Source organism: Bombus affinis, chromosome 2 (assembly GCF_024516045.1).
Source record: "Bombus affinis isolate iyBomAffi1 chromosome 2, iyBomAffi1.2, whole genome shotgun sequence".
NCBI classification, from domain to species: domain Eukaryota; kingdom Metazoa; phylum Arthropoda; class Insecta; order Hymenoptera; family Apidae; genus Bombus; species Bombus affinis.
The window spans coordinates 14,334,400-14,358,545 of record NC_066345.1 but is presented as its reverse complement, the minus strand read 5'-3'; the positions used below and the strand labels follow the sequence as shown (position 1 = coordinate 14,358,545).

Here is a 24,146-nt window from a genome sequence, read left to right as displayed (position 1 = left end):
TTGCTTTATGTTCATTTCCATGTATAATATTAAATCGGGTAATATGTATAATTAATATATGTTTTTTCAGTAAAAGATTAGAAAAGTATATAGGTACATAATATAATTATAGGAAAAATATCGGAAAAATATAATAGAAATGTTGCGAATTAGACTGGATAAATTTTAATCTACAAAATCATAGAATTATTTATTATTATTATAATTAAGAATTGCTAACTCGATTCACACTTTCTTCGTTTTATTTTATTAAATTAGTTATTTGTGAACATTATAACAGCATTACAAATGCACTCTATATAGTTATGAACTTTCGTATCTTTATTTAAAATGTAATAAATAATCATAAACAAATTAATTTATTTTATTAATAAATTAATTATATTATTATATTAATAAACTAACTATAACTTTAAAAATCTAAAGGAAAATATATCTCAATAGAAAATATTTTACTTTAAGAGAACAATGTAATCAATACAGAACGCATAACGTAACAAAATGAAAATTGCAATGAGTATTTTCCAGTAAATATGATAACAGAGAAACGCAAATGAAATATTGCAGGTATTATCAAGTATCAAATGTTATCGCGGGTGGGGTTCCTCAGTGACTTGAATCTTCTCTATAAACAAATATACATACGAGTTAATACTATTACATTTTGTATACACTTATAATAGAGGGGCAAATCTCGCGGTTTTTTCTTTTATAAATTTTGCATTCATATGCAATTTTTTAATAATAATTTTATCTGTTTATCATAAGCTATTTTTAATCGTATATACATCTTATTAGACTATTTCTAATGAATCTTTCTATGTGTATTATAAAAGTAATCGTTTATATCTTTAATTTTCCAGTTTAAACATATAAAATTCGCAGAAGATTCGCACTGGACATGCGAGATTAGCGTCTCGGTTTCCCTGACGACCAGGGCAGAGTGGGAAAAGTTCGTTCTGCTCGCGATTAAAGTGTGGACAACACTTATCAAAAGAAGTGGTAATATTGTATTTACGTGTCACCTTTTTTATCAGGCTTAGTTTGTACAGATGGTGTCAAATAATTGAAGTCTTGACGTTGTCCGCGCTCTATTGTTTCTATGTAATGCTACGTGGAGTTATAAACATATGCTTTCCTCTAAAATACAATATTTTTACATATTTTAACAGAAAATATATGTAATAATATTATTGAAGAAACATAAATTGGAAAAAGAAAAAGAATTTTTACTCGACAATATTTTTTATTAATGTACTATGTGTAACAAATTTAATATAATGTGAAGGATGTATAAAAGTGTTTTTATAAAAGCTATAGACAATGAATTTCTGTTTTATGTTTCAGAAATATCTTTGGAATGGAGCTTAAATGTAAAGTACAAACTTACGACTGGGGAAGATATGGTATTAACAGTATTGTTGCAACCTTAATAAAATCTTCTAATTCAGATTTTGTACTGGATGAAAAGAGACCATATGCTGAACTATGGATAGGTACTCATCCTAATGGTCCTTCATATATGAAAGATTTAAATATATCTTTGGAAGAATACATAAAACAGAATACTAATGTGTTAGGAAATGATGCTCAAAAAGTATTTGGTCATCACTTGCCATTTCTTTTTAAAGTGTTATCTGTGAATAAAGCATTATCTATCCAAGCACATCCAGATAAGGTATATATAATAACATATGCATGTACATATATAAGTATTATTATATTAGTATATACTATATAAGTACATATACAATTACTCAATGTTAAATATCATATTTCAATACAGGAAAAAGCAAGAAAACTGAATCAACAACATCCCACTATTTACAAAGATGCAAATCATAAACCAGAACTTGCAATAGCATTAACGCCTTTTGAGGCTCTTTGTGGCTTCCGTCCAATCAGAGAGATAAAAGAGTTTTTAAAAATTTTACCTGAATTACGTGCTGTAATAGGAGAAGATAAAGTACTTAAATTTATGACAACAGGTGAAGCAGACAATACAGAATCTTTGAAAACATGTTTTCATAGTCTCATGACTTGTGATCCTGGATTAATTGCATTGCAACTTAGAAAATTACTTGACAGACTATCCAATTTGGGTAATTTTTATTATTTAAAATATTTATAATTACTTCTTCATAAATAAAAATGGTGATTTCCTTCAGATGAATCATTAAGACAAACTTTACATGCTAGTTTACTGGAAAGACTGTATTCAGATTATCCAGGAGATGTAGGATGTTTTGGCATTTATTTTTTTAATTTTATAACTATGCAGCCTGGTGAGGCTATATATCTTGGACCAAATGAACCACATGCATATCTTTCTGGTGGTCAGCATTCTACATTATGTTTTATATTATGTTATCTTTAAAATTTAATATGATTTGCATAAACATAATTTGAAACCATATTTATAGATTGTGTGGAATGTATGGCATGCTCTGATAATGTGGTGCGTGCAGGATTGACTCCTAAATTAAAAGATGTGCCAACATTAGTTGAAATGTTAAGGTACATTTGTGAACCAATTTCTGCAAAAAGATTTCAACCTTCTCGAGAGGACGAATGTACCGAAGTATTTCGTCCACCTGTAGTAGATTTTGCTGTTGCTAAAATAACAGTAAGTCCCTCTATACAAGATTTTCCATCAATTATTAGATGTATAAAAAGTATTATTTTTTTAGATTCCTCCTGGAAGAGCTTCGTATAATATAATTCCGAGAAGTACAGCGAGCGTTTTAATAATCATAAATGGAAAGGGTGAAATTTCACCGTCAAAGATTCTTTATCGGGGTTCAGTTGTATTTATTCCAGCGGATGAAAAAGTTGGAATTAAAGTTTTATGTGGATGTCATCCAATGTTGATGTTTCAAGCCTTTGTTAATGTTTAAAGAATTATCGGATGCTTAGAAAGAAATGTGATGAAAGAAAACGGTAAATTTGCACGCACAAAGTATTAATGCACTTTTGGATGCTTCTTAGTTGAAAACTAAAACTGTTGATCTTCAAATTTTATCAGTAGTTATGGACAGTCGAAAGATTTAAAAAATTATTGAACATTGTTCTCAATATCATTCTTCTTAATAGAAATATGTTTTTCAGAGTAAAGCATTCCATAGTTTATATTAAATGCTAGAAAATAGAGTTAATGTCTGAGTATGATGCTTTCATTACTATACTATGAGTGCATAAAACTAGGGACGTCTTTATTGGAAGCATTTATTATTTATAATTCCTGCCATAATATGTATTATAATGCATTTTAACTATTAAGTGATATTTTTCGTATTAAGTACTATTTTTATAGATAAAGAAAATTATTACCTCACTTTTTTCGAATTGAAGAAAGGTATACCAATTTATACAGTAATATAGCTAAATATTATTTTTTTATTTTAAAGCACATATTTTATAATTGCATTATTTACAACAATATAGTAAATATAACTTTACTATTCATTCCGATAACAGAAGGCCATGTGCAATCAACTCTAGTCAGTTTATGTCAACTAGTATTTTCCTATCCTTATTACATACATAAGTTCGTTTTGCTTGTATACTATGTAAAACACGCACATTTAAACAACTAAACCATCAGTGAAATCAACATTTAATAATTATCATTCTATAATGCCTTATTTATGGAAAAAAATATTTGTTCGTACTTATCATAAATGAAGTGATAATAATTAATTATATTATTTTTTAAGTATTTTAATGTTCGTATACAATATGTTATTTTTTATGTACAATTTTAGAAATATTTATAAATCTTGTAACAATTACCTATTTAAATAATGCAATGCATTTTGCTTGTATAAAGTATAAATATACGCTCTATAAATTTACAATTTTCTCCTGTCGTAATAAAAAGATTGTAATATTTATTAAAACATGGTTGATTCATTTTTCGACCATTTACATTAAAAAAATAAACGGACAATTAATTTGATATATAATCTTAAATATGTATATCCCCTATATTGATACAATGGAATAAAGTCAATGTAAATATACATCTAAAAAAATTTGTTCAAACATAGTTAATTTCGCACAGCCTCAGATGTCAAGTAGTGTAAAATACTTTATTTTAAATTTTATTCTAACACTTTAAATACCTTTAATTTCAATCGTCATCTGATTCATCAGCTTTTTTCTGACTGCCTTCAGATTTCTCCTCCTCTTTATAATGCCGGTATTCTGGTTTTAATTCCCACATATTTCTGTGAGGGTTTTTTAGATTATAATTACAAACTTCATTCAATATTTCCTTTAAATACACCTAATAGAATAAAATAAATGAATAAATAATTAATATTGATACTGTTACCCATAAATATATATTAATATATTCATGTAATATTATTAAAAATATATTTACAATTGGTTGCCTTGTAATCTTTACAAGATCTCTTATATTATAATATTGATGTTTTTCAAATGCAGCAAACAACATGTCCAATACCGCATCTTTATCGTCTCTCATCTTTTTACCTTCTGCCTTCTTCTTCTCTGCATATTCAATCTATAAAATGATTGATAACAAAGATTGTTTACATAATACATATACAAATACACTTTAAATGCTTCATTAAAGTACTTACGTTGTGCTTGTGATCAGAAACAGGTTTGAAATTCTGGACTACCCTATCTAATTGCTGAACTTGTCTTTGTGGTACAGAAGCTCTTTTAATACTTTGTAATTTTAATTTCATGTAACAATTATCAGCTAAAAATAATACACATAAATGCGTAAATTATACAGAGCTTTAAGTATTTGAAATATTTTAAGATATTTTTACCATATGGACGACATTCTAATTTTTGTACAATCCTTCCTTCCATATAGAGCTTTTCAGTTTCAGGAACTATAGAATCTGAACTACTTGAAGCTGTCAAAAATATGAATTTATCAACCACATTGATATACATATCTCAAATAATTCTTTGCAATAACTTACGTGTAACATGAGAGAATACACCTAACATTTGTTTCGTTACTGTCGTAACATCTAATCTATGCTGTTTTGGAATTTCTTCTTCTCCAGGTTCTTTTAAAGCTAAGACTGCTTCTGACAATCTAAGTGATACTTCTGCTTTCTGACCAGGATTTCTAATAAGACATACAAGATTTAGCATATTTGTGAAAGTGAGATTTTGAAATACTATTACTGGAAACATACTTAGTTATCTTTAATTTGCCAACTTCTATATTGCCAGGTGCTTTCTCCCATTTATTCGCTATGTATTTAGGTACTTTGACAAGCCACACGCCTCTTCCAGCATTACTTAAATCTAATTCTTTTTCTGTATGTGAGACATTTGTAGACATGATTTCTTTTTTGATGGGATTGTTATATCAAGAATTAAGTACTGTATTGTGAAATAAATAAAATTGTATTTATACAATATGTTTATATTTTGTGAATTTTACAAAAGTATTATATTTATAAAATGTACAGTAACAATTTTCGATTACTCTAATTCCTCAATAAACTAAAAAACTAAATGATTATTCGATTTAGAAATACAATTATTGTTACTCCTCTTGTTTTCGCCCTTACACGATTAGATTGTTACAAGATACAAATGCATATAATGTAAACTGGTCATGAACAGGCAAAAATTACACAGTAGCTCCGTCTATCGGCTATTCAGTGGTATTAACAAGTAATAAACCTTCTTACCGCTAAATGGTGTCACCATGTCCAAAATCCTAGGAATTCAAAGTAGATGCGAGAAAAAAAGACGTGCAGAACAAGGTGAAAATATTTATTTCGTCCAGGATCTGCTAAAGGACTGATCAGTAAGGTATCAGTGCACACGCTCGTTTCTTTCACCAAATGCAGGAGAAAGAAACGTGCGTATAGTTCGGCAGTAATTTGTGGAGCGTATTTTTGGCTGAATTTCTTCTATGTTCATTTACCATCTCCCTTTTCATTTCTGCCGTGAATCGTGGTCATGGATGGCCGTGATATCTTCACCACTGGTCACGCATGTCATATAAAACACAGAATATCAATTGACGCACGCTCGAGTTTGCACATTCTCGAGGACTTTTGTATAGGCTATCCTATACCTTCTTTGTAATTTTATAGGAAAATTTAGTTCCATTGGTTCCAATTAAAACCACTACTGTACTAAATCGATAATGTTGTATGCGATATGAAAATGATATGGGGGATTAGGTAACTCCCAAAACATGGTACGCGAAAAAGCATTGAATGTCGTATTTATTCTATACCTCGTCGGTGGTGATATGACTTATCTATGCACATGTGTTGACACACATATGTATGATGCACCTGTCCAATTTACACAGAGTATCTATTTCACGTAGGATTTGTGTTACATGAATAAAAATTATGTAAATAAAGTCAGTACAAAAGAAAAGACATTGAAAATAAAAACTAGTACATATAAGCTTTAGAAACACATATTTATTTCATATAGTTAAAAAAGAAAAAGGAAAAGAAAATAAAAAACAATGACGGTTTAGAAAACAAAAGTAAATTTTATTCAATGTCACTATCATTATTATAATTCAACCTTTTCTTTTTAATTGGCACAAACACATCACCTTCATCAGTTGAAATATTTAGAAGATCAACATCATTCTCATTGTTATTGTTAATTTTTTTTGGATGACTTGTTCTCAGTCTTTTCTTTTACTAAGTTTTCATAAATTTGCTAATATTTACTACAACATTTCATTAAATCTTGTCGAAATTTTGAGGCTCGTTGAATGTGTAGATCATTGTATATAATAGCACTTTCCAATTTTTTGCACAGACTAAGTAATAATAAATAAATAAATAAAATAATAAAATCTACGGCATAAGAAAGAGACTCGCATAAAAAAGTGCCGCGTAAATTGAGGGGCAGGTATATGTCAATATGTCATCATGTACTGTGACACACATGTGCGAAATGCTTCCTACATTTGTCGCCATGTTGATCTTTTTTGGCTTCACTTGGCAAACGCTTTCCTCTAGTGAATATCCAAGCCTGTATATATGATCGCGGGTTTAACAGTGACGATATCATTGTATCTAATAAAATTGAACAATGTTATAAATATTTGTTTGCTATGTAATTATATGTAACTATACAACAACTGTACTGTATGTAACTATACAAGTGAATTTTCTTTAATAATTTAATACCGAACGATTACATCTATCATTTACAGTAATGCAATTTGTATTTTCGCTCTCATCTAGATAAAATTTGTAAATTGGACATAGGTACATGAAATACCAACCTTAAAGTACGAAACATATAGTGTGATGTGTGTTTGCATTTTGTTGTAATGGTTGTCAAATTTCTTGTATATGCTAAATTAAGAAATAAAAGATATTATCAAGAAATAACACCTCAAAAGGTTAACAAAGCTACTTTAAAATTACAGTCGAGACCATTAAATATTGTTGTTATTAATATTTAATAAAATTTAAGTTAGAAAGACATACAGAGAAGATTAACAATACAGCATGACATTACCTGGGATTGGAGTCTTTGGTACAGGAAGTATTGTTAGAGTAATTATTCCCTTTCTAAGAGAGAAAGGCTTTAGAATTGAAGCTATATGGGGACGTACACTGGCAGAAGTGTCAGAAGTTGCAACAGATCTTGAAATACCATTTCATACTAGTCGAATTGATGATGTACTCCTCAGGAAGGATGTTGATTTGATTTTTATTATGTGCTCTCCTAGCTTACATGCACAAATTGCGGTAAAAGCATTAGGGATAGGAAAACATGTTGTGTGTGATAAACCTGCAGGTTTAAGTCAAAGCGAATCATTAAAAATGGTGCGAGCTGCACAATATTATCCTTCTTTAATAAGTATTGTTAATCATAGTTTAAGATTTTTACCAGCATTTGTTCACATGAAGAAAGCTTTAGAAGAAGGATATTTAAATGGTCCTGTAAATGTAATAGAAGTTAGAGTACATATGGGCAGTTTATTACACAATGGTTAGAGTACTATATTTTGTATATCAAATTATTAAAATATTTGTCAAATACAGTTTTCTTTCTTATTATAGGATACGATTGGTTGTGTGATGATACAATGGGAGGAGGAATTTTAGCCTTAGTTGGAAGTCATGTAATCGATCTAATTTTTCATTTAATTGGTCAACGTGCTTCAAGAGTACATGCTGTAGTCCGGACTTTCACGCAAACTACAAAACATATAAATGGAATTAGACATGTTACATCACCAGATTTCTGCAGTTTCCAAATGGAATTAAGTGGTGGCACATTGGTAACAGCAACATTGAGTAATCATTTACAAGGGCAGCTTTCTCAAGAAGTATTAATATGTGGAGGTGGTAATCATCTTCTTGCACGTGGTGGAGATTTGCATGGTTGTCGTAATGGACAAGAAGAAATATTATATCATGATACAGATGATTTACAAGATATATCATTTCCCATTGCTGACTCTATTCCAAGACCATATATCAAAGGATTAAGAAAAATGATCACTGCACTAAGAGAAGCTTTCCAATCTGTTGAAGATAAAAAGGGTTGGATAAAAGAACCAGTATTTTCTGCATCATCTTTTGAAGATGGTTTATATGTACAAGCAGTTATTGATGCATTAAGACAGAGTAATAAACGAAGAGAATGGGTAAAAGTTAATATTTTAACAGAAGAACCAGACCCAAATCCTCTATTAAGTGCAGCTGTTAGAGCTACAGCTATATCAATATAAAGTGGACATTATCTAAAAATTCTAAAATTAAGTGAAGACTTTTGACACTCAAAAAATCATAAGTTTACTCATGAGTTAACTTATAACTTTATATATGTATAGTATTACTATTTACTACAAGGCAGCTCGAAAAATAATGTAAACCAAATTATTGGACTATAAATTTCAATTAAACATCTTATTTAGTACAAAATTTCAAAATATATTTTATAGTGTAAATATATGCATGACTATGTACAGTATATTTTGAAAATGTTATAGTATTGTTTGTACTTCAGTAGAGATATCTAACTTATGAATAATATTTATTAAGAACTATATGTAAATCATAACAATATTTATTTATATATTAACGAAAATATTTATATTTGCACAATTAAGCAATATAGAGAAATAAATTTTATTGTAAATAACAGTTTCTCATTTTTAGTAATTTATTGTATTTTTTCATTGCTTATTTTATATTTTATACAATGTGATACATTATAAATGATTAAATTATAAATATATGTAATTTGTAATACAATTATGACTTTTACAAATTTCAATCATTACCTTCTATATATTTATAATATTTACAATATAATTTATATCACAATATAATTTATATACAAATTATATGTATGCATATGAAAGATAAAAGCGCAGATCGCTCAAAATCGTCAGTCACACAATTATGTATTAACAAATGCAATTTTTAAATAATTTTGAATTAGTTCATTCTACATACGATCGTATAGATGTAAAATAGTTATATATACATATATTTATTTGTAGATTTAATACGAAGAAGTAACTAAATAATTCTATTTATTATTTCTATTACTCAATAGAATATAAATTTAATCACTTACTAAATTCAGCTTGTTTTTTTTTTTTTTTAATAGTATACGCTTAATTTTGTAAGTAATTAAATGTAAAATTATGCACGTGTATATGCTAATTATATGCTAATTCTAATAATAACTTTAAGCTTCGTATATATTTCAAATCTCTTCAAATGTAAATTTAATTTATGTATATAAAAACGAATCTTTCATAGACCCATTATTTAATTTCATTTAATTGCATATACGTACATTTATTATTTATATTTCATAAATTATTGTGACTAAAAAAAAAGAAAAATATATGTATATTAGCAATAAACATACATATATACAACATATGCTGTTAGCAAAGAGTAGGGATTATCCTATTCTTTGCTATTAATATAATGACAGTTTAATAACATTAATGGAATACATATATATATATGTTTGTGTAAATTCATTTAAAAATTTCATCACATAGAATCAAAAATAAAATTAATATACCTATTTGTAAATTTTTAATTTTAAAATTGGAGCAATTTCCTAAGTAATATATGAAAATTAATCAATTAATTTTATTTCCTCTAATTATAATTACATCAATTTCTTATTTTTTAATTAAAATTACAATTTATAATTGCTATAAAATTTATAAGTGTATTTAATGTAAATATATTTTCTATTTTTATAAGCCATATGTATATTTTCACATATTATTTGATTCACGTATTGTGCAAGTAAAACGTGTAATTGATAACCTCATTTAATGAATGGAACATATTTTTATTTAATTCAAAATACAATAACTCCACAAGTCAAACAGAGACTTAAAGGTAAATAACAACTTTTTAAAATAATACAATTAGTATTTATATAAAGAATAAATTGTTTTCTACGTTTTCATAAATTATTATAAAATATATGTGTTTATCTGATCTTATCCGTTGTAAAGGCAATTATTTATGTGTATAAATACGTTGATATTTTAAAATAATGTGTTTATAGAAATAGATTTAAAACTTAATAATATAAAAATGTTGTGAATCTTATAATAATTTAGTCGAATAGTTTATTTGATGTTACTATTTTTATATTTACTCAACTGATTTTCTCGGATAACGATAGTAATATTTTAGTTTACTGGAATTTTGTATTGTGAAAAAATTATCTCTGTAAAGCATCGTATTATTATGTTTATTCATGCCTTATATAAAAAATCAAAATGTTTATATTCTTACTATACATATAGCATAGCTGAAAAACATATGCTATTATAAATAATTATGATAGTAGAAATATATATAGCAAAATATTTATACATTTTAATAGTTGTCATTAGTAGTTAGTTGTATTCGATATTTGGATATATTGATACTTTATTTATATTGCTCTATATTTTTGGAGTATATAAGATAAAGATTGAAACAAATAGGGTAATTAGAAATTCTTTATAGGGCATCATAATATAGGGAGATTATATATAGTCATATAAATGATTAAACATCAGTATTTAGCTACATTAGTCAAACAATACAGTTGGATACAATATCGTTTTTATACTAAAATGTCTTCTTTGCTGGTTCCTCTGGAATCAGTACGAGGAATGAAATGTTTGGACCGTACTGCATTTACAACTACTGTGGAATTACCATTTTTGAAAACTCGTGGTGTAGCACTATCAAAAATAATACCTATTGTAAAAAAATATCTCTTTAAAGTAAGAAACTTTAAACCAGTTCAAAGTGCAGATAATGAAACTATTATATATTTGGATCCCAAGTTAATAAAAACAATTGAAGAGTTTGTAGAAAGTGAAAAGAATCAGTTATTAGGAATGTATGAACAGTTTGGAACAACAAAAATAACTTTAAAATATGATAACTGGCAATCTTATCAGATATTAAGGAGTATTTTACCTGAGGAAATTGAGGTTCCAACTTCATATAGCGTAGTTGGCCATATTTTGCATTTAAATCTGCGTGATGCACATTTACCATATAAAGCTCTTATTGGCCAAGTTTATCTTGATATGGTTCCAAGTGTTCGAACTGTTTTGAACAAAATAGATATCATTGATACAACTTTTAGAAATTTTACTATGGAAATTCTTGCAGGCGATAAAAATACTATTACAACAGTAAAAGAGAATGGCCATACATATGAATTAGATTTTTCTAAGGTTTATTGGAATCCTCGATTAAGTACAGAACATCAAAATATAGTTAAATATATGAAACCTAATGATGTTCTATATGATGTATTTGCTGGAGTTGGACCATTTGCTATTCCCGCTGCTCGTAAAGGAATTAAAGTATTTGCGAATGATTTAAATCCAGAATCATATAAATGGCTACAGAAAAATATTATCATTAATAAAGTTAAAAAAAATATACAATCTTTTAATATAGATGGTAGAGATTTTTTAAAAACCATTTTTAAGGCTGATATTTTAAACAGGCGAGCTACTAATAAAGTTGGTATGGAACATATAGTAATGAATTTACCAGCACTTGCTGTTGAATTCTTGGATGTATTTTTTGATTCATTTAGTGAAAATGAGATTAAGCAAATGTGTTGTTGGCCACCAACTGTTCACTTATATTGTTTTATAAAAACAAATAAAGGAGAAGATGCTTGTAAACTGGGACAATTGTTGGTAGAACAGAAACTTGGTTGTAAATTGAGTCCTGATTCTTTAATTGATTTACATTTTGTCAGAAATGTATCTTTAAATAAAGATATGATACGTGTATCATTTTTATTAACTGAAAATATATTAAAAGGCGAGGCGCCAGCAATGAAGAAATTAAAGATGGAAAATAATTTTGATGTACTTGCAAGTGATAATATTACAGAGAATAATGGGAAAGAACAAAGGATTCCAAAAAAAGCAAACGAAGAAAAATGTGTTTAAAGTAGCAACAGTTCGTGGTAATAGGCTGAAGGTGAAAGCACAAAAAGTGTTAACTAATTTAAAAAAGGTAAGTGAATTCTTAGAAAAAATATAAACCATAATATATTTAAATATTGATAATAAACTACATATATATATATATATATATATATATATATATATATATATATATAGATGTACTTTATGGACAAATATATGTATATAATAATATACAGTTTATTATATGAGTTTTCTTCATTTTAATAGTTGGATTTGAAAAAAAATGAAGCAAGTAAAGGAAATAAGGATAAAGCAGCACAAATTGATAAACAACTTGAAGAATTACGTAAGGAAGTATATCAGTCCAAACCAAAAATAAAAGTAACTAATGCAAAGCAAGGAGGAAGAAAGAAAGTGCAGAATGCAGCACCAATACAAACAGATGCAACAACTTCCTTGGTGGAGAAAATGCAAATTTGATAAACATACAACTTAGTTAAACATACATATTTAGAACACTCATGTAATATAATGTACTTCATTAATAAAATTGCTCAATAATATTTGTTTGTTTTATACATTGTAGCAAAATTATTGTACATAATATATAATGTAAGATTTTATTGAATAATTTTGTATCAAATAAAAATAATTGAAAATACAAACATAGTAGTCTAATAGCTTATTTCTTATCACCCAATTTTTATCTTACTTATCTAAGCACAAATATGTGAAGGAGTATTATAGCATACTGAAATTTTGTTTATTTAATGATAATTTAATTTTTGTCGTAATACTAAAAGAAGAACTTTTAAAATCTAGTCAATATTCTTCATAGTTACTTATGTGAATGTATTTTAATGTGCACAGGAAACTATTCATGATGGAGAGTGTCTGTACTGCTGGTTTGATTGTAATAGGAGATGAAATTCTACGTGGCCAAATTATAGATACAAATACATCATATCTGGCAAAAAGATTACGTGCTTGTGGTATTAAACTTCAAAAAATAACAGTGATTCCTGATGTTGTGTGTATTACTTTACTAGAATCTTTGTATTAAATTTTAGCTACAGTTATTTAGTTAGTTAATTATTTATTATATTTAATTGTCACTTTAAAAATGTTAAAGCATTATAGTTCAATATATTTTGTTTATTTTATTTCCAACTATAATAAAATTAGAAAAGTAATGAATTTTCATTTTATATTTTTTCTATTAAAATATTGAATGTATATTAGTAATAAGATATTAAAATATAAATAATAATTTAATTAGTAATAATAAATTTTTGTAAATATGTGTCGCGTACATATATCTATATTTTTATTAAAGTCTAAATTCTCACTACGTGTAATATAGCCTTTTGTCTTAGGTAGATGAAATTGCGAAGACCGTACTTGAAGCTTCAAAAGAATATTCTGTTGTATTTACATCTGGTGGTGTTGGACCTACACATGATGACGTAACATACGAAGCAGTAGCCAAAGGTTTAGGATTGAAATTTGAACAAAATAGGGAATTAGTTGATATTTGTTTAAATCTGTTTCCTAACAATAATGATAAAGAAACTCAACGCCTTACTATTGTACCAACACCCTGTGAGCTTATTCATATTTATTCACCAAGTGAGTAAATTATGTCTAACATAAAAAAATTCTTATGTTATCATCCAAAACAGTAATTAATAAAAAATAATATTTTTATATCATTGCAAATATAAAAAAATTACATTGTTCATACGTTAATATACTACATTGTGCTGATTTGTACTATGGTTTATGTATTATGCTTGCATTATGCTTTATTTATATATAAATAAAATAACAGAATGTAATTAATAAAATTAATTATATAAAATCATTTTCAGAAAAATATGCTATCATAAAAGCAAAGAATGTATACATGCTGCCAGGTTCTCCAATATATTTTGAGGTAGCTGTTGATGTAATCCTACCTCAATTAAAAGGAGACACTCCTTTACACTTTGAAGAAATAGATATTAATTTAAACGAATTATCGATAGTAAGAATTTTGGATGAACATGCAGAATATTGGAAAGATAAAGTTAATATTGGTAGTTATCCGCAAAGAACACCTGAATGTTTTACAAGAATTACATTAGAGGGGAGAAAAGAGGATGTTCTGGAAGCAAAAGGAAAACTTTTGTACTCGTTACCAATACAAAAAATTAGAAATCTAAAAAATGGATTTAGTTATTATCATGCAAAAACTGTACTTGAAGATACTGAAAATGAAGTACATATAAAGTATGCTGTGGATATTTTAGAACAGTGTTATAAGACGTGAGTATTATAGACTAAGTACTTAATAATGTGATGTACATTGAAAAAAAGTGTCTATAAGTAAAAGTAAATTTAGCATATTTTTATCTCATACATATAAATTTTTAAGGTATAAGCCAGAAGAAGTTTTTGTAAGCTTTAATGGAGGGAAGGATTGCACAGTAGTTTTACACCTAGCTGCCTGTGTTGCAAAATTACAAAATATCTCGTCATTATTATGTTTATATGTAACAGCAGAACCATTTCCAGAAGTAAGTTTAAATTAGAAATTACTAAATATGATCCTAACTTATTTAAGAATAAGATCATATTATTGAAAATAAAGATCTAGATTTCCACAAGATTCAAATTAGATTCTAATTCAGTCACAAATAGAAGCAAAAGACATTAAATTCTTTTATCCTACAAGCCGTCGCTTTCGAGAAAATCGAGTATGGAATTTCGTTAAATACGCAATTTTCTCAAAAACGAAGCCTTGTATATCTTATTATTTCTTTTAAAATTATATAGGTTCCTGAAAAATGATTTTGTAATCATAAATCTAAATATTTTAAATAGCATAATTATATATTTTTATATATCTTTAGTATACATATATATTTTGCAATAATCTAAAACATGTTTAAATATTTTAAGGTGGATTCGTTTGTAGAAAGAGCAGCTCAATACTACGGTTTAGAGCTAATAAAGAAGAAATGTCCTTTGCGAGATGCATTATGTTCATTATTAAATGAAAAAACAAATCTAAAAGCTAGCCTTATGGGAATGAGGAGAGGTGATCCTGGCACACAAAATCTAGAGGTCTTTAAGCCAACTGACTCAACCTGGCCAAATCTAATTCGCGTAAATCCGATCTTGAAGTGGTCGTATGATCAAGTGTGGAAATTTTTGTTGAAACACAATGTACCTTATTGTCCATTATATGACGAAGGATATACGAGTTTAGGTACAAAATCAACAACAGTACCGAATCCACGATTAAAAGATCCTGATAATCCATCATCGTATCTTCCAGCATATACTTTAACTGACGAGTCTGCAGAAAGACAAGGCAGAGTATAGCTATAAAACACGTACAAAAGCATACACAATTTTACAGTATTTTGTAAACTTTATGCAGCTTGAAAGATTATTGTAACTTATTTTAAAAAGACAAACTATATTTATATCTCGTATAATACAAAGTATTTTAATCTATTAGGACTTTCTATTAAATGATTTTAATGTTTTTAATTGTGATCTTTTAATTGCGACACAGCACAATATTTGTATGAAAGTATTAAAATGAATAAATATGTAATTAAATTAATTTAAGATCACTTAACTATAATCATTATATGCTTGATAAAAATGTATTACTACATACACGTATAAATTTAGAGAATAAAGTGGTTTTAAGGAATAAATTTTAAATTACGAAGAACTGATCTTATTATTTCTAATTAAATCTCCTCCCTAAATCAAGAAAAAGAAATTCATCTTCTTAGGCTTTCGTTTATTCGTTTAAATGGGATAGTAACTTATGGGACACTATAAAATAAGGAAAACATTTTTTGATTTACTAAATCCCTTATTAAAATAATATAACACCAACAAGTGTGCTAAAAGACCGATGAAAGTCATCTCAAGCCATCTGAAATAATAAAGAGATTTCCAAAGAGCGTGTACGAGAGTGATACGAAACGGAGGAGACAGTAAGCTCATAATTCGCTAAAAAAAGGGGCGGGGGGGAAAGGCGCGATACAAAACGAATAACGCGTTAAGTTCAAAGGAGCATCCACCTATGATAAAATCGAAATTTCGATTGACGATTAGTACGACTAACTTCTATGACGTCGACACACATTCCTGCTGACCCAGAGCAACTAGGGGATAATCCCCGGCTGATCCTCATACGAAGCCAGCAAAGCCAACGGGTTAAGGTTTCGTCGATTCGAGGGGGTAGAAGAAATGGTATAAAACTGCTGCCTGATCAGCGGTATCAAGGAGAGGGGCTGGCAGACGGAGTGACCAACATGTCCAACGACACTATTCATTGGGAGGCAAGATACCTACCAGCAGGACCACCACGTTTGCTGGGATGGAATGTTCCTGCCGAAGAATTAGTCCATATACCGGAACATTGGCTGGTCCATCCCGAGCCGAACCCCTCCCTTCATTATCTATTAGCCCTCTTGTATATCCTTTTTACTTTCCTTGCTTTACTTGGCAATGGCTTGGTAATATGGATATTTTGCGCGTAAGTTATTTTCTTTGTCAATAAGACTCATCGTCTCATCATTATTGTTCTTTTATCATATAACATTTCTTGCCATCGTTACGGTAAAAATATCTAATTATCTAAATATCTAATTATAAAAGTCTTATAATATCGCACATGTATTTCGTAAGTAGATCACGGATTTTTATGCAATTTCATATTTTTATTAACGATAATTAGAGAATTGACATCTGTTCATTTCTCTCGTCAAGCTTTATAACAGGTACTCCACCTTTTGCATATTATGTTCATTTTGTACATTTCTGTATCCTCAAATATCTCATAAACGGATAAAAATCCGTAGTTTATTTAAAAGTGTCGCGGTTGGAAATAAGTCAATGTTACGTTAGAAGAGCATGAAAAGTGTCAAGCCAAAGAGAAATTTCAAGGGTCGAAGATAAAAGAAGTTACGAAAATCATTCTTATCATTTGACCATTGTTTCCCAGAGTTTCATGTTTTTAGCAACATTACGTTGAACGTAAATGATACATAGTTTTGTAAGCCTGCAAATAGTTCTTCGTCTCTCTTGAAAAGCTTGTTCGAGCTGTGTCGCTGTTGAAATACACGCGCGATATTATTTATATCACTGTAATTCGTGAAAGTGCGTAAATTAAATCGAGTCTCGTTTTTTTTCAAGTGCCAAATCATTAAGGACGCCTTCGAATATGTTCGTTGTGAATCTAGCGATTTGCGATTTCTTTATGATGATCAAGACGCCTATCTTCATATACAATTCTTTTAACACCGGTTTTGCTCTGGGACATTTAGGATGTCAAATATTCGCGGTCATCGGTTCCCTAAGCGGAATTGGGGCCGCGATAACGAATGCAGCTATAGCATACGACAGATATAGGTATGATTCTTCATTTACTTTTAGACCAACAAAATCTGACTGATAAACTTGCTAATGTACGTTAGTTCTATACTGTATACAACTTCATAAGAGAACAAAGAAGTTAGTTAGAAGTTAACTAAGTTAACTAGACTTTGGACGCTTCTAAAACGTTTCATATAAAAGAAAACAAGGAAACTTAGGTGGTGAATTGTTTTATCTACTAAACGCTATAACGAACATTATACTTTGACTATTTTATAAACTTTGGCATATTACGTGCGTTTGTTTCTGTTACATAAATTATATATATTTATTTCATTTAGCGACTAGCTTTTAGGATACCCATGACGCTAACAGGAAATATTACAATCTATAAAATTACAATAGAACCTGCAGCAAATGAGAGCCAAGAATAAAAAAAAGTTATTAAGGTTTTACAGTAATTGCATAGAAAAGTAATTATTTACAGCCTTGATCAACGTATGTTTTATAAATTACCGTACGCTATATGACTCTCTGCACCAACCCATAACTGCATAAAAATCTACACTCCGATTATTTCATACGTTCGTACCAGAATAATCTGTATTTTCACGACGATCTTATTTTCCATCTCCATCGTTGAACTTTAATTTCCCAGTATTTGACATAAATTAGTTAGGTAGAAAATGTTACACGTTTGAAAAGAACGATTTCGAGTGCCCTTCCATTCTATTCTGAAATAAATAAATAAAAAAATTTCTTTCTAGTACAATTGCAAGACCGTTGGATGGCAAGCTATCTCGTGGACAAGTGATTTTGTTTATCGTCCTAATTTGGACGTACACCATACCATGGGCGTTGATGCCTGTAATGGGAGTATGGGGACGTTTTGTACCGGAAGGCTTTCTTACCAGTTGCAGTTTCGACTATTTGACCGACACTAATGAAATACGAACATTTGTTGCTGTCATATTTACTTTCTCCTACTGCATTCCAATGATGCTTATAATTTACTACTATTCTCAGATTGTTAGCCACGTCGTAAATCACGAGAAAGCGCTTCGAGAACAGGCAAAGAAGATGAACGTGGACAGTTTACGGAGTAACGCGAACACAAATTCTCAAAGCGCTGAGATACGTATAGCAAAGGTATTTAAATAAAGCCATTACTTTGTTTCTCTTTTATCAACACATTAACTGCCACGTGAATTTTTGTGTATTATGGCCTGAGAGTTTACGTTATATTTTTCAATTTTTCCAAGATATTATTATCGTATTTGCACGGTTTTTACTCACAGCGTTATCTAAATTATTCACGTGGTGGACAATTTTCTAGTCCGTGAAGTCTATCTTGCTTTAATTATTTTAAAAACTTTAGTTACGTGGGTGACACCGATGACCATCGTGGCAGTCAACGTGTCGAACGATATCACCACAATGTTTATACTCTCTGTCAATTTCTTTTGTTAGGTAGAACATTTTTTAAATAACTTTCTTCGATGCTTTTAACAATTTCAGTTCAGTTCTTTTAACAATTTCGTTGTGACTAGTATTAATCGAACATGGTTGCTGTAAAGTTCCATCAAAATAGTTAAATGTTATATGACCATATTACGTAATTGGTTTATAATATAATCGATAGATTCGATGCGACGTGAAACGTAGAAAAAGGAAAAGAGGATTAATATTATCACGCGAGGTTTGGCTATAAATGAAAAATAACAGGTAGTGGAGAATATAAGCGAACTCCTATTCTATGAATTCTGATTAATATAAACTGTTTGTCGTCTGGCAAGCTCAGGGGAATTTTATCGTATCCATTCGAAAAAATTCTGCGAACAAAATTTCTTCTTTCCTTACTTAAATAGCTCAAACATGCATATGTATGTAATTTTATATATATATATATTTTTTTTATTTATTAGAATATTTACAATCAATTCTCGTTGAGAATTTTCAGTAACTTAATTTGGCGTGATACGATGACATGGATTATAATAGTTTTATATTGTTGGTTCTAGTAGAAACTAAGGATTTAATCTAGAGGGTATTTTCCTTTTAGTCTGCGGATCTGGTCCAGTAGTTGGGCGACTAATGGGTTGTGGTAGTTGTTGACTCTTGTGTTGTATCTGCTTCTGGACTTGTGTATTTCATCTTTGACTGTAGGTTAATTTTATATATGACGAAAGAAACAATAGAGAAAAGCGAAGACAAGAAAGAAGAAAGGGGATTAGGAAGAGCAAAGGTGGTTTTGTTTCATCGATTTTACAAATCAATAGCGATCATTCTATTATATACCAATGATTGATATTGATCATATTTAAGAACAAATTCAGAGAAGAAATCTTCGTGTTTGAACTATAGTCAATTATTTTATAAATATACAATCGCATATGTTTGTTTAGCTGTGTTGTAGACGTTAGAGGGTCGTAACTATATACTATTTTAATTTTGTACTAACTATACTCGCTTAACGTTTAATGTAATCGGTTAATTTATGTGTTTATCCGAAGGCTGCCATTACGATTTGCTTTCTATTCGTCCTCTCATGGACTCCGTATGGCGTGATGGCAATGATCGGTGCGTTTGGCAATAAAGCACTGTTAACACCCGGTGTCACGATGATACCTGCGTGCACATGTAAAGGTGTTGCTTGTTTGGACCCATACGTATACGCTATAAGCCATCCGAGATACAGGTAAACTTTTTTAAGAAACTACGAAGATAAATATTTCAGATCTAGATATTAACTATAATATAAATTATAATTCATCTATGTTATAATTCTTTTTATACAATTTAAATAAAATAATAATTTCAGTAGCTCTTTTAGCAAATCATAGCTTTCGTATATCTTTCTGTTTGCAAATTCTTTTCATTTTCTAATCTTCCCTCGGTCATTTATTATATTATATCACGTCTCGATGTTAGCTGCAGGAAAGAATCTCTGAAATGTACGAACAGGATGAAATAAAATATATTCGTTACTGTTTGAATAGATTGGAACTGCAAAAACGATTACCGTGGCTGGAGCTACAAGAGAAGCCGATATCCGACTCGCAAAGCACCACAACCGAGACGGTAAATCCAGCACCGGCCTCGAGTTAAGCTTCCATCGAAACGTCTCTTCTTCGAGAACAAAAGATAGCAATGTATTCGGCCCTTGCTCGATACTTTGTTCCCACCCTGTTGAACATACGCGGTTCTTGTATAGCGAAAGCAATAAAGTAATTTCCTTGCATAAGCAATAATCGCCCTCGATGTAATTTACATATACATAATGTACATACATATTATATTATATACAAATACATGCATATATATGTATATATATATATTTCTTTTTTCGCAAAAGAAAATGAAAAAAAAATATAAACTCAGATGGTTTAAAAATGAACAATAAGACTAATAAATAAATTGAAGTAAGGATAGGGATTACGGATTTCTTCTTACGATCAGAATTTTCATGTTGGTGTTGGTATATGATTAATAAAAAAGACACTCCTAAGTAAGGAACAAAAACTGGCAAATTACAACTTTATTTATTTTGTTACATACTACTCGTCTTATAGCTACGCGACTCTAGGCCTTAGAGATTCGAAAATAAAAGAATGTACGTGACCGATCGACTAAATCCGATTAACTTTGCGCTCGTCGATGTTTAGGTCGATATCATGATAAAGAATTTTTCATATAACTGCATTGTATAATTGAGAATTGACTGTTATGTGCTGTACAATTGGTATCGTTAGCTGTTTCATGGATCGAATAGACAGACACCTTAATCTGTCGATATTGTGGCTTGAGGCGTAGACGAAAAATTGTTTATCGATTTAGGAAATGTTTGAAATTTCGGTATTACCCTCTTGTAAATATATATTAATCGAACCTTTATAATTCCTCGATTATTCGATAAAAAAGTGGATAAAAAGTTATCTTGCATTGTTTACGTTTTACAATATCTTATATCAATTTGCGAAAGCGTTACGCCTCGTTCGTCAGACTTATTCCATTAAATTAAGCCTTAATACGATGTATTAGAAATTTCGAAACGTGAAACGTAAAGTGAAAAACGGAGAAAAGAAAAATGTCTTTTTCTTGCCGTACTGCTCTCGTATATCGCTCAAGATCTACGCAACTGTGCAGCCGTTTCAAGTCTCTTTCATACTATTTCTTTTTTTTCTTTTTCTCTTTTTTGTAATCTGGTCAACTTGTCTCGTTGCCACGCGTGTCTATGGTGTGGCCTTCCCTTTTGTACTATGTCGATGCTAATTCTTCTAAGATATAATTACAACAATAAATAATAAATCCACGTTCTGTACACCTTTCCTAGGAACTTTCTACTTCCAGCTATGTTAATTCACAGAAGACATTGATTTACTCAGAAACTCCAAGCGATTACAAGCTATCGAGATCCAACTTCGAATAACAAGTACATAAAACAAAGTTTGTTTGTAATTCTTAGAAAAAACGAGAAATCCCTTAAAGTCGGATACGATGATCATATCTCTCTCTCTCTCTCTCTCTCTCTTATAAATAAATATATCGCGGTAACAATGTGGAACGGTAAATATATTACGTATTACACGTACGACGATCATCGTGTAATACAAGTTATTATCGCTAAAGATCACGGTTCGAATAGCTTACGTTATTTCTTAACGAAGACGAAAGTTTCACGTGAAAAAATGTGAAATCAGATGGATCTATTCGGATGATTTGAAATGCTCCTTTCATGAGAAGCATCTTCATATACGTATTCGAAAACAATTACAAATATATTAAAAAATAGTCGAGGCGTGAACTTCGGACCATCGGCATAACAAAGATCCCCAAATAGACGCGTCTATGGGGAATATTAACCATTCTTTCCTTTTTTCCTTTTCCCCCTCGCTAACTTGCAACTGTACAATTACTTTGTTTCCCTACATCTACGATAACAATGAATAGAAATGCCATTATAGAGATATGTATTTTTACTGACGGCTCGTCTAAAAATCTAAGAGAGGACGTCTTTCTTTCTTTGACCAAATTACAGTGAGATTCGAACGGGAGGTTTCTTACTTGTCTCGCTTCTCCCGATTAAAATTAAAGGAAGCATAAACGAAAAGATAAAAGAAAATAAAGATCGGAACGATCGCTAATTATAGCGAAACAGTGGCGTCCGAATTTTTCTTTTTTTTTTTTTTTTTCGAGGGGAGAACGCGGCGTCTTTGTTACTTTGACTAAATTACAGCGAGATTCGAACGGAAGATCTTTTGCTTATTTCGCTTCTCCCTGTTAGAACGAAAGGCAACGAAAATGAGAACGATCACCGTTGGTAGGAAAAAAGAGGCGATCGAACTTTTTGAGCACGCGTCCTAATTACACTCGTAAATAATGCGCGTTGCAATGTTACATGATGTTCTTCATTTTTCGGCGAAGACAATCGATTTAAAATTTCTTTTCGTCGCGTTCGATGACGATGGTGTAAAAGTTTCTTGGAATACTTTGATTGTTACCGCGGCTAGACATCGGTACCTGGATATAACACAGACGATACTTGCGCTCTGGCTATTCTCTACATGAGCATGTTAACACGTTTCATCATTTTTATTTCTTTTTTCATTTTTGATTTAACATCTATAACATACGCGAAAAGTACACTTTTTCTTCAACTCTTAAAAACGACCGAACTGAACTTATGGTCGTGCACGTAAGCGCTTCTGGTTTCATTACGATATTTGCGTTATATAAAGTATATACTTATATATATATATATATATATATATGTGAGTGTGTGTGTGTGTGTGTTTTACGTGGAAAACGTGGTCAGGTAGATACAACTCTTTGGAAGTGAAGTTCCGTGTCATTTAAACGAGAATGAACATAGGAAAACTTCGGTTGAACCTCGATGCAAGTGGATTTATTTTCAAATGTATCGCAGGATGTTCCAGTAACTTCGGGTTACATGTTATCTTCTGATTATACTATTACTCGAAACTGTACGTTCTCTAAACGAGTATTTTTCTTTTTCAATTTCATCGAATAAGGAGGTCTTGGTGTATAATCTAAGCAGTAGAGACGAGAACTCAAGGGAGAAGTAGGTAGAAAGCAGGATTAAAATTGATGGTTTACTGCATAAATATCGTTTGTTCATTTTTAGCGTATTCGAGAAAACCAATTTTAAAAATTCAATGGCACCTTATCATTAAATAAGTGTCCTTTGCATCGTATTTATCTTTATCCATACTATTGTAAGATTGATTGTAAATTGAACATTGATCATTTTTAGGAACATAAAATGACAGGGGTGCATCTTGAAAATATCTCTACATACACTAAA

At 29.7% G+C, this 24,146-nt stretch overlaps 8 protein-coding genes across 14 annotated transcripts; 7 read left to right on the top strand and 1 right to left on the bottom strand.

Moving 5' to 3' along the window:
* The first annotated feature begins 548 nt into the window (after positions 1-548).
* LOC126926547 (mannose-6-phosphate isomerase) lies at positions 549-3,163 on the top strand. 5 transcript variants are annotated; one of them, XM_050742909.1, is made up of 7 exons: positions 549-567; positions 864-1,002; positions 1,348-1,678; positions 1,787-2,102; positions 2,169-2,336; positions 2,424-2,626; positions 2,691-3,163. In XM_050742909.1, the coding sequence occupies exons 3-7, from the start codon at positions 1,361-1,363 to the stop codon at positions 2,895-2,897; spliced, it is 1,212 nt and encodes a 403-aa protein (XP_050598866.1). In that variant the 5' UTR covers positions 549-567; positions 864-1,002; positions 1,348-1,360; the 3' UTR covers positions 2,898-3,163. The 5 variants fall into 5 exon arrangements, with proteins under 5 accessions (XP_050598866.1, XP_050598856.1, XP_050598886.1 ...); XM_050742899.1 differs by lacking the exon at positions 549-567 and adding an exon at positions 575-647; XM_050742937.1 differs by lacking the exon at positions 549-567 and having other exon boundaries at positions 689-1,002; positions 2,691-2,940; positions 3,109-3,163.
* A 213-nt stretch (positions 3,164-3,376) lies between these two features.
* On the bottom strand, positions 3,377-5,661 carry LOC126926619 (general transcription factor IIF subunit 2). Its single transcript, XM_050743024.1, has 6 exons — positions 5,190-5,661; positions 4,968-5,119; positions 4,809-4,898; positions 4,611-4,735; positions 4,388-4,531; positions 3,377-4,288 (listed from the first exon to the last, which is right to left on the bottom strand). Exons 1-6 carry the CDS (start codon positions 5,336-5,338, stop codon positions 4,133-4,135), a joined length of 816 nt encoding a protein of 271 aa, XP_050598981.1. The 5' UTR covers positions 5,339-5,661; the 3' UTR covers positions 3,377-4,132.
* Positions 5,662-6,732: 1,071 nt separating this feature from the next.
* On the top strand, positions 6,733-9,146 carry LOC126926570 (glucose-fructose oxidoreductase domain-containing protein 1). 3 transcript variants are annotated; one of them, XM_050742953.1, is made up of 3 exons: positions 6,733-7,390; positions 7,469-7,986; positions 8,058-9,146. In XM_050742953.1, exons 2-3 carry the CDS (start codon positions 7,500-7,502, stop codon positions 8,729-8,731), a joined length of 1,161 nt encoding a protein of 386 aa, XP_050598910.1. In that variant the 5' UTR covers positions 6,733-7,390; positions 7,469-7,499; the 3' UTR covers positions 8,732-9,146. The 3 variants fall into 3 exon arrangements, with proteins under 3 accessions (XP_050598910.1, XP_050598906.1, XP_050598898.1); XM_050742949.1 differs by having other exon boundaries at positions 7,465-7,986; XM_050742941.1 differs by having other exon boundaries at positions 6,733-7,986.
* A 1,100-nt stretch (positions 9,147-10,246) lies between these two features.
* LOC126925719 (FAD synthase-like) lies at positions 10,247-16,166 on the top strand. Its single transcript, XM_050741556.1, has 6 exons — positions 10,247-10,376; positions 13,307-13,466; positions 13,813-14,065; positions 14,308-14,743; positions 14,853-14,994; positions 15,380-16,166. The coding sequence occupies exons 2-6, from the start codon at positions 13,317-13,319 to the stop codon at positions 15,803-15,805; spliced, it is 1,407 nt and encodes a 468-aa protein (XP_050597513.1). The 5' UTR covers positions 10,247-10,376; positions 13,307-13,316; the 3' UTR covers positions 15,806-16,166.
* On the top strand, positions 11,005-12,999 carry LOC126925769 (uncharacterized). Its single transcript, XM_050741721.1, has 3 exons — positions 11,005-11,078; positions 12,399-12,524; positions 12,704-12,999. The coding sequence occupies exons 2-3, from the start codon at positions 12,405-12,407 to the stop codon at positions 12,914-12,916; spliced, it is 333 nt and encodes a 110-aa protein (XP_050597678.1). The 5' UTR covers positions 11,005-11,078; positions 12,399-12,404; the 3' UTR covers positions 12,917-12,999.
* Positions 11,085-11,789, top strand: LOC126925751 (tRNA (guanine(37)-N1)-methyltransferase-like). The gene is made up of 2 exons (XM_050741683.1): positions 11,085-11,584; positions 11,658-11,789. Exons 1-2 carry the CDS (start codon positions 11,108-11,110, stop codon positions 11,682-11,684), a joined length of 504 nt encoding a protein of 167 aa, XP_050597640.1. The 5' UTR covers positions 11,085-11,107; the 3' UTR covers positions 11,685-11,789.
* On the top strand, positions 11,774-12,344 carry LOC126927990 (tRNA (guanine(37)-N1)-methyltransferase-like). The gene is made up of 2 exons (XM_050743947.1): positions 11,774-12,265; positions 12,327-12,344. The coding sequence occupies exons 1-2, from the start codon at positions 11,774-11,776 to the stop codon at positions 12,342-12,344; spliced, it is 510 nt and encodes a 169-aa protein (XP_050599904.1).
* Positions 16,167-16,557: 391 nt separating the features above from the next.
* On the top strand, positions 16,558-21,150 carry LOC126925734 (opsin, ultraviolet-sensitive). Its single transcript, XM_050741625.1, has 5 exons — positions 16,558-16,982; positions 17,642-17,857; positions 18,589-18,970; positions 20,335-20,519; positions 20,821-21,150. Exons 1-5 carry the CDS (start codon positions 16,573-16,575, stop codon positions 20,927-20,929), a joined length of 1,302 nt encoding a protein of 433 aa, XP_050597582.1. The 5' UTR covers positions 16,558-16,572; the 3' UTR covers positions 20,930-21,150.
* The last annotated feature ends 2,996 nt before the right edge of the window (positions 21,151-24,146 follow it).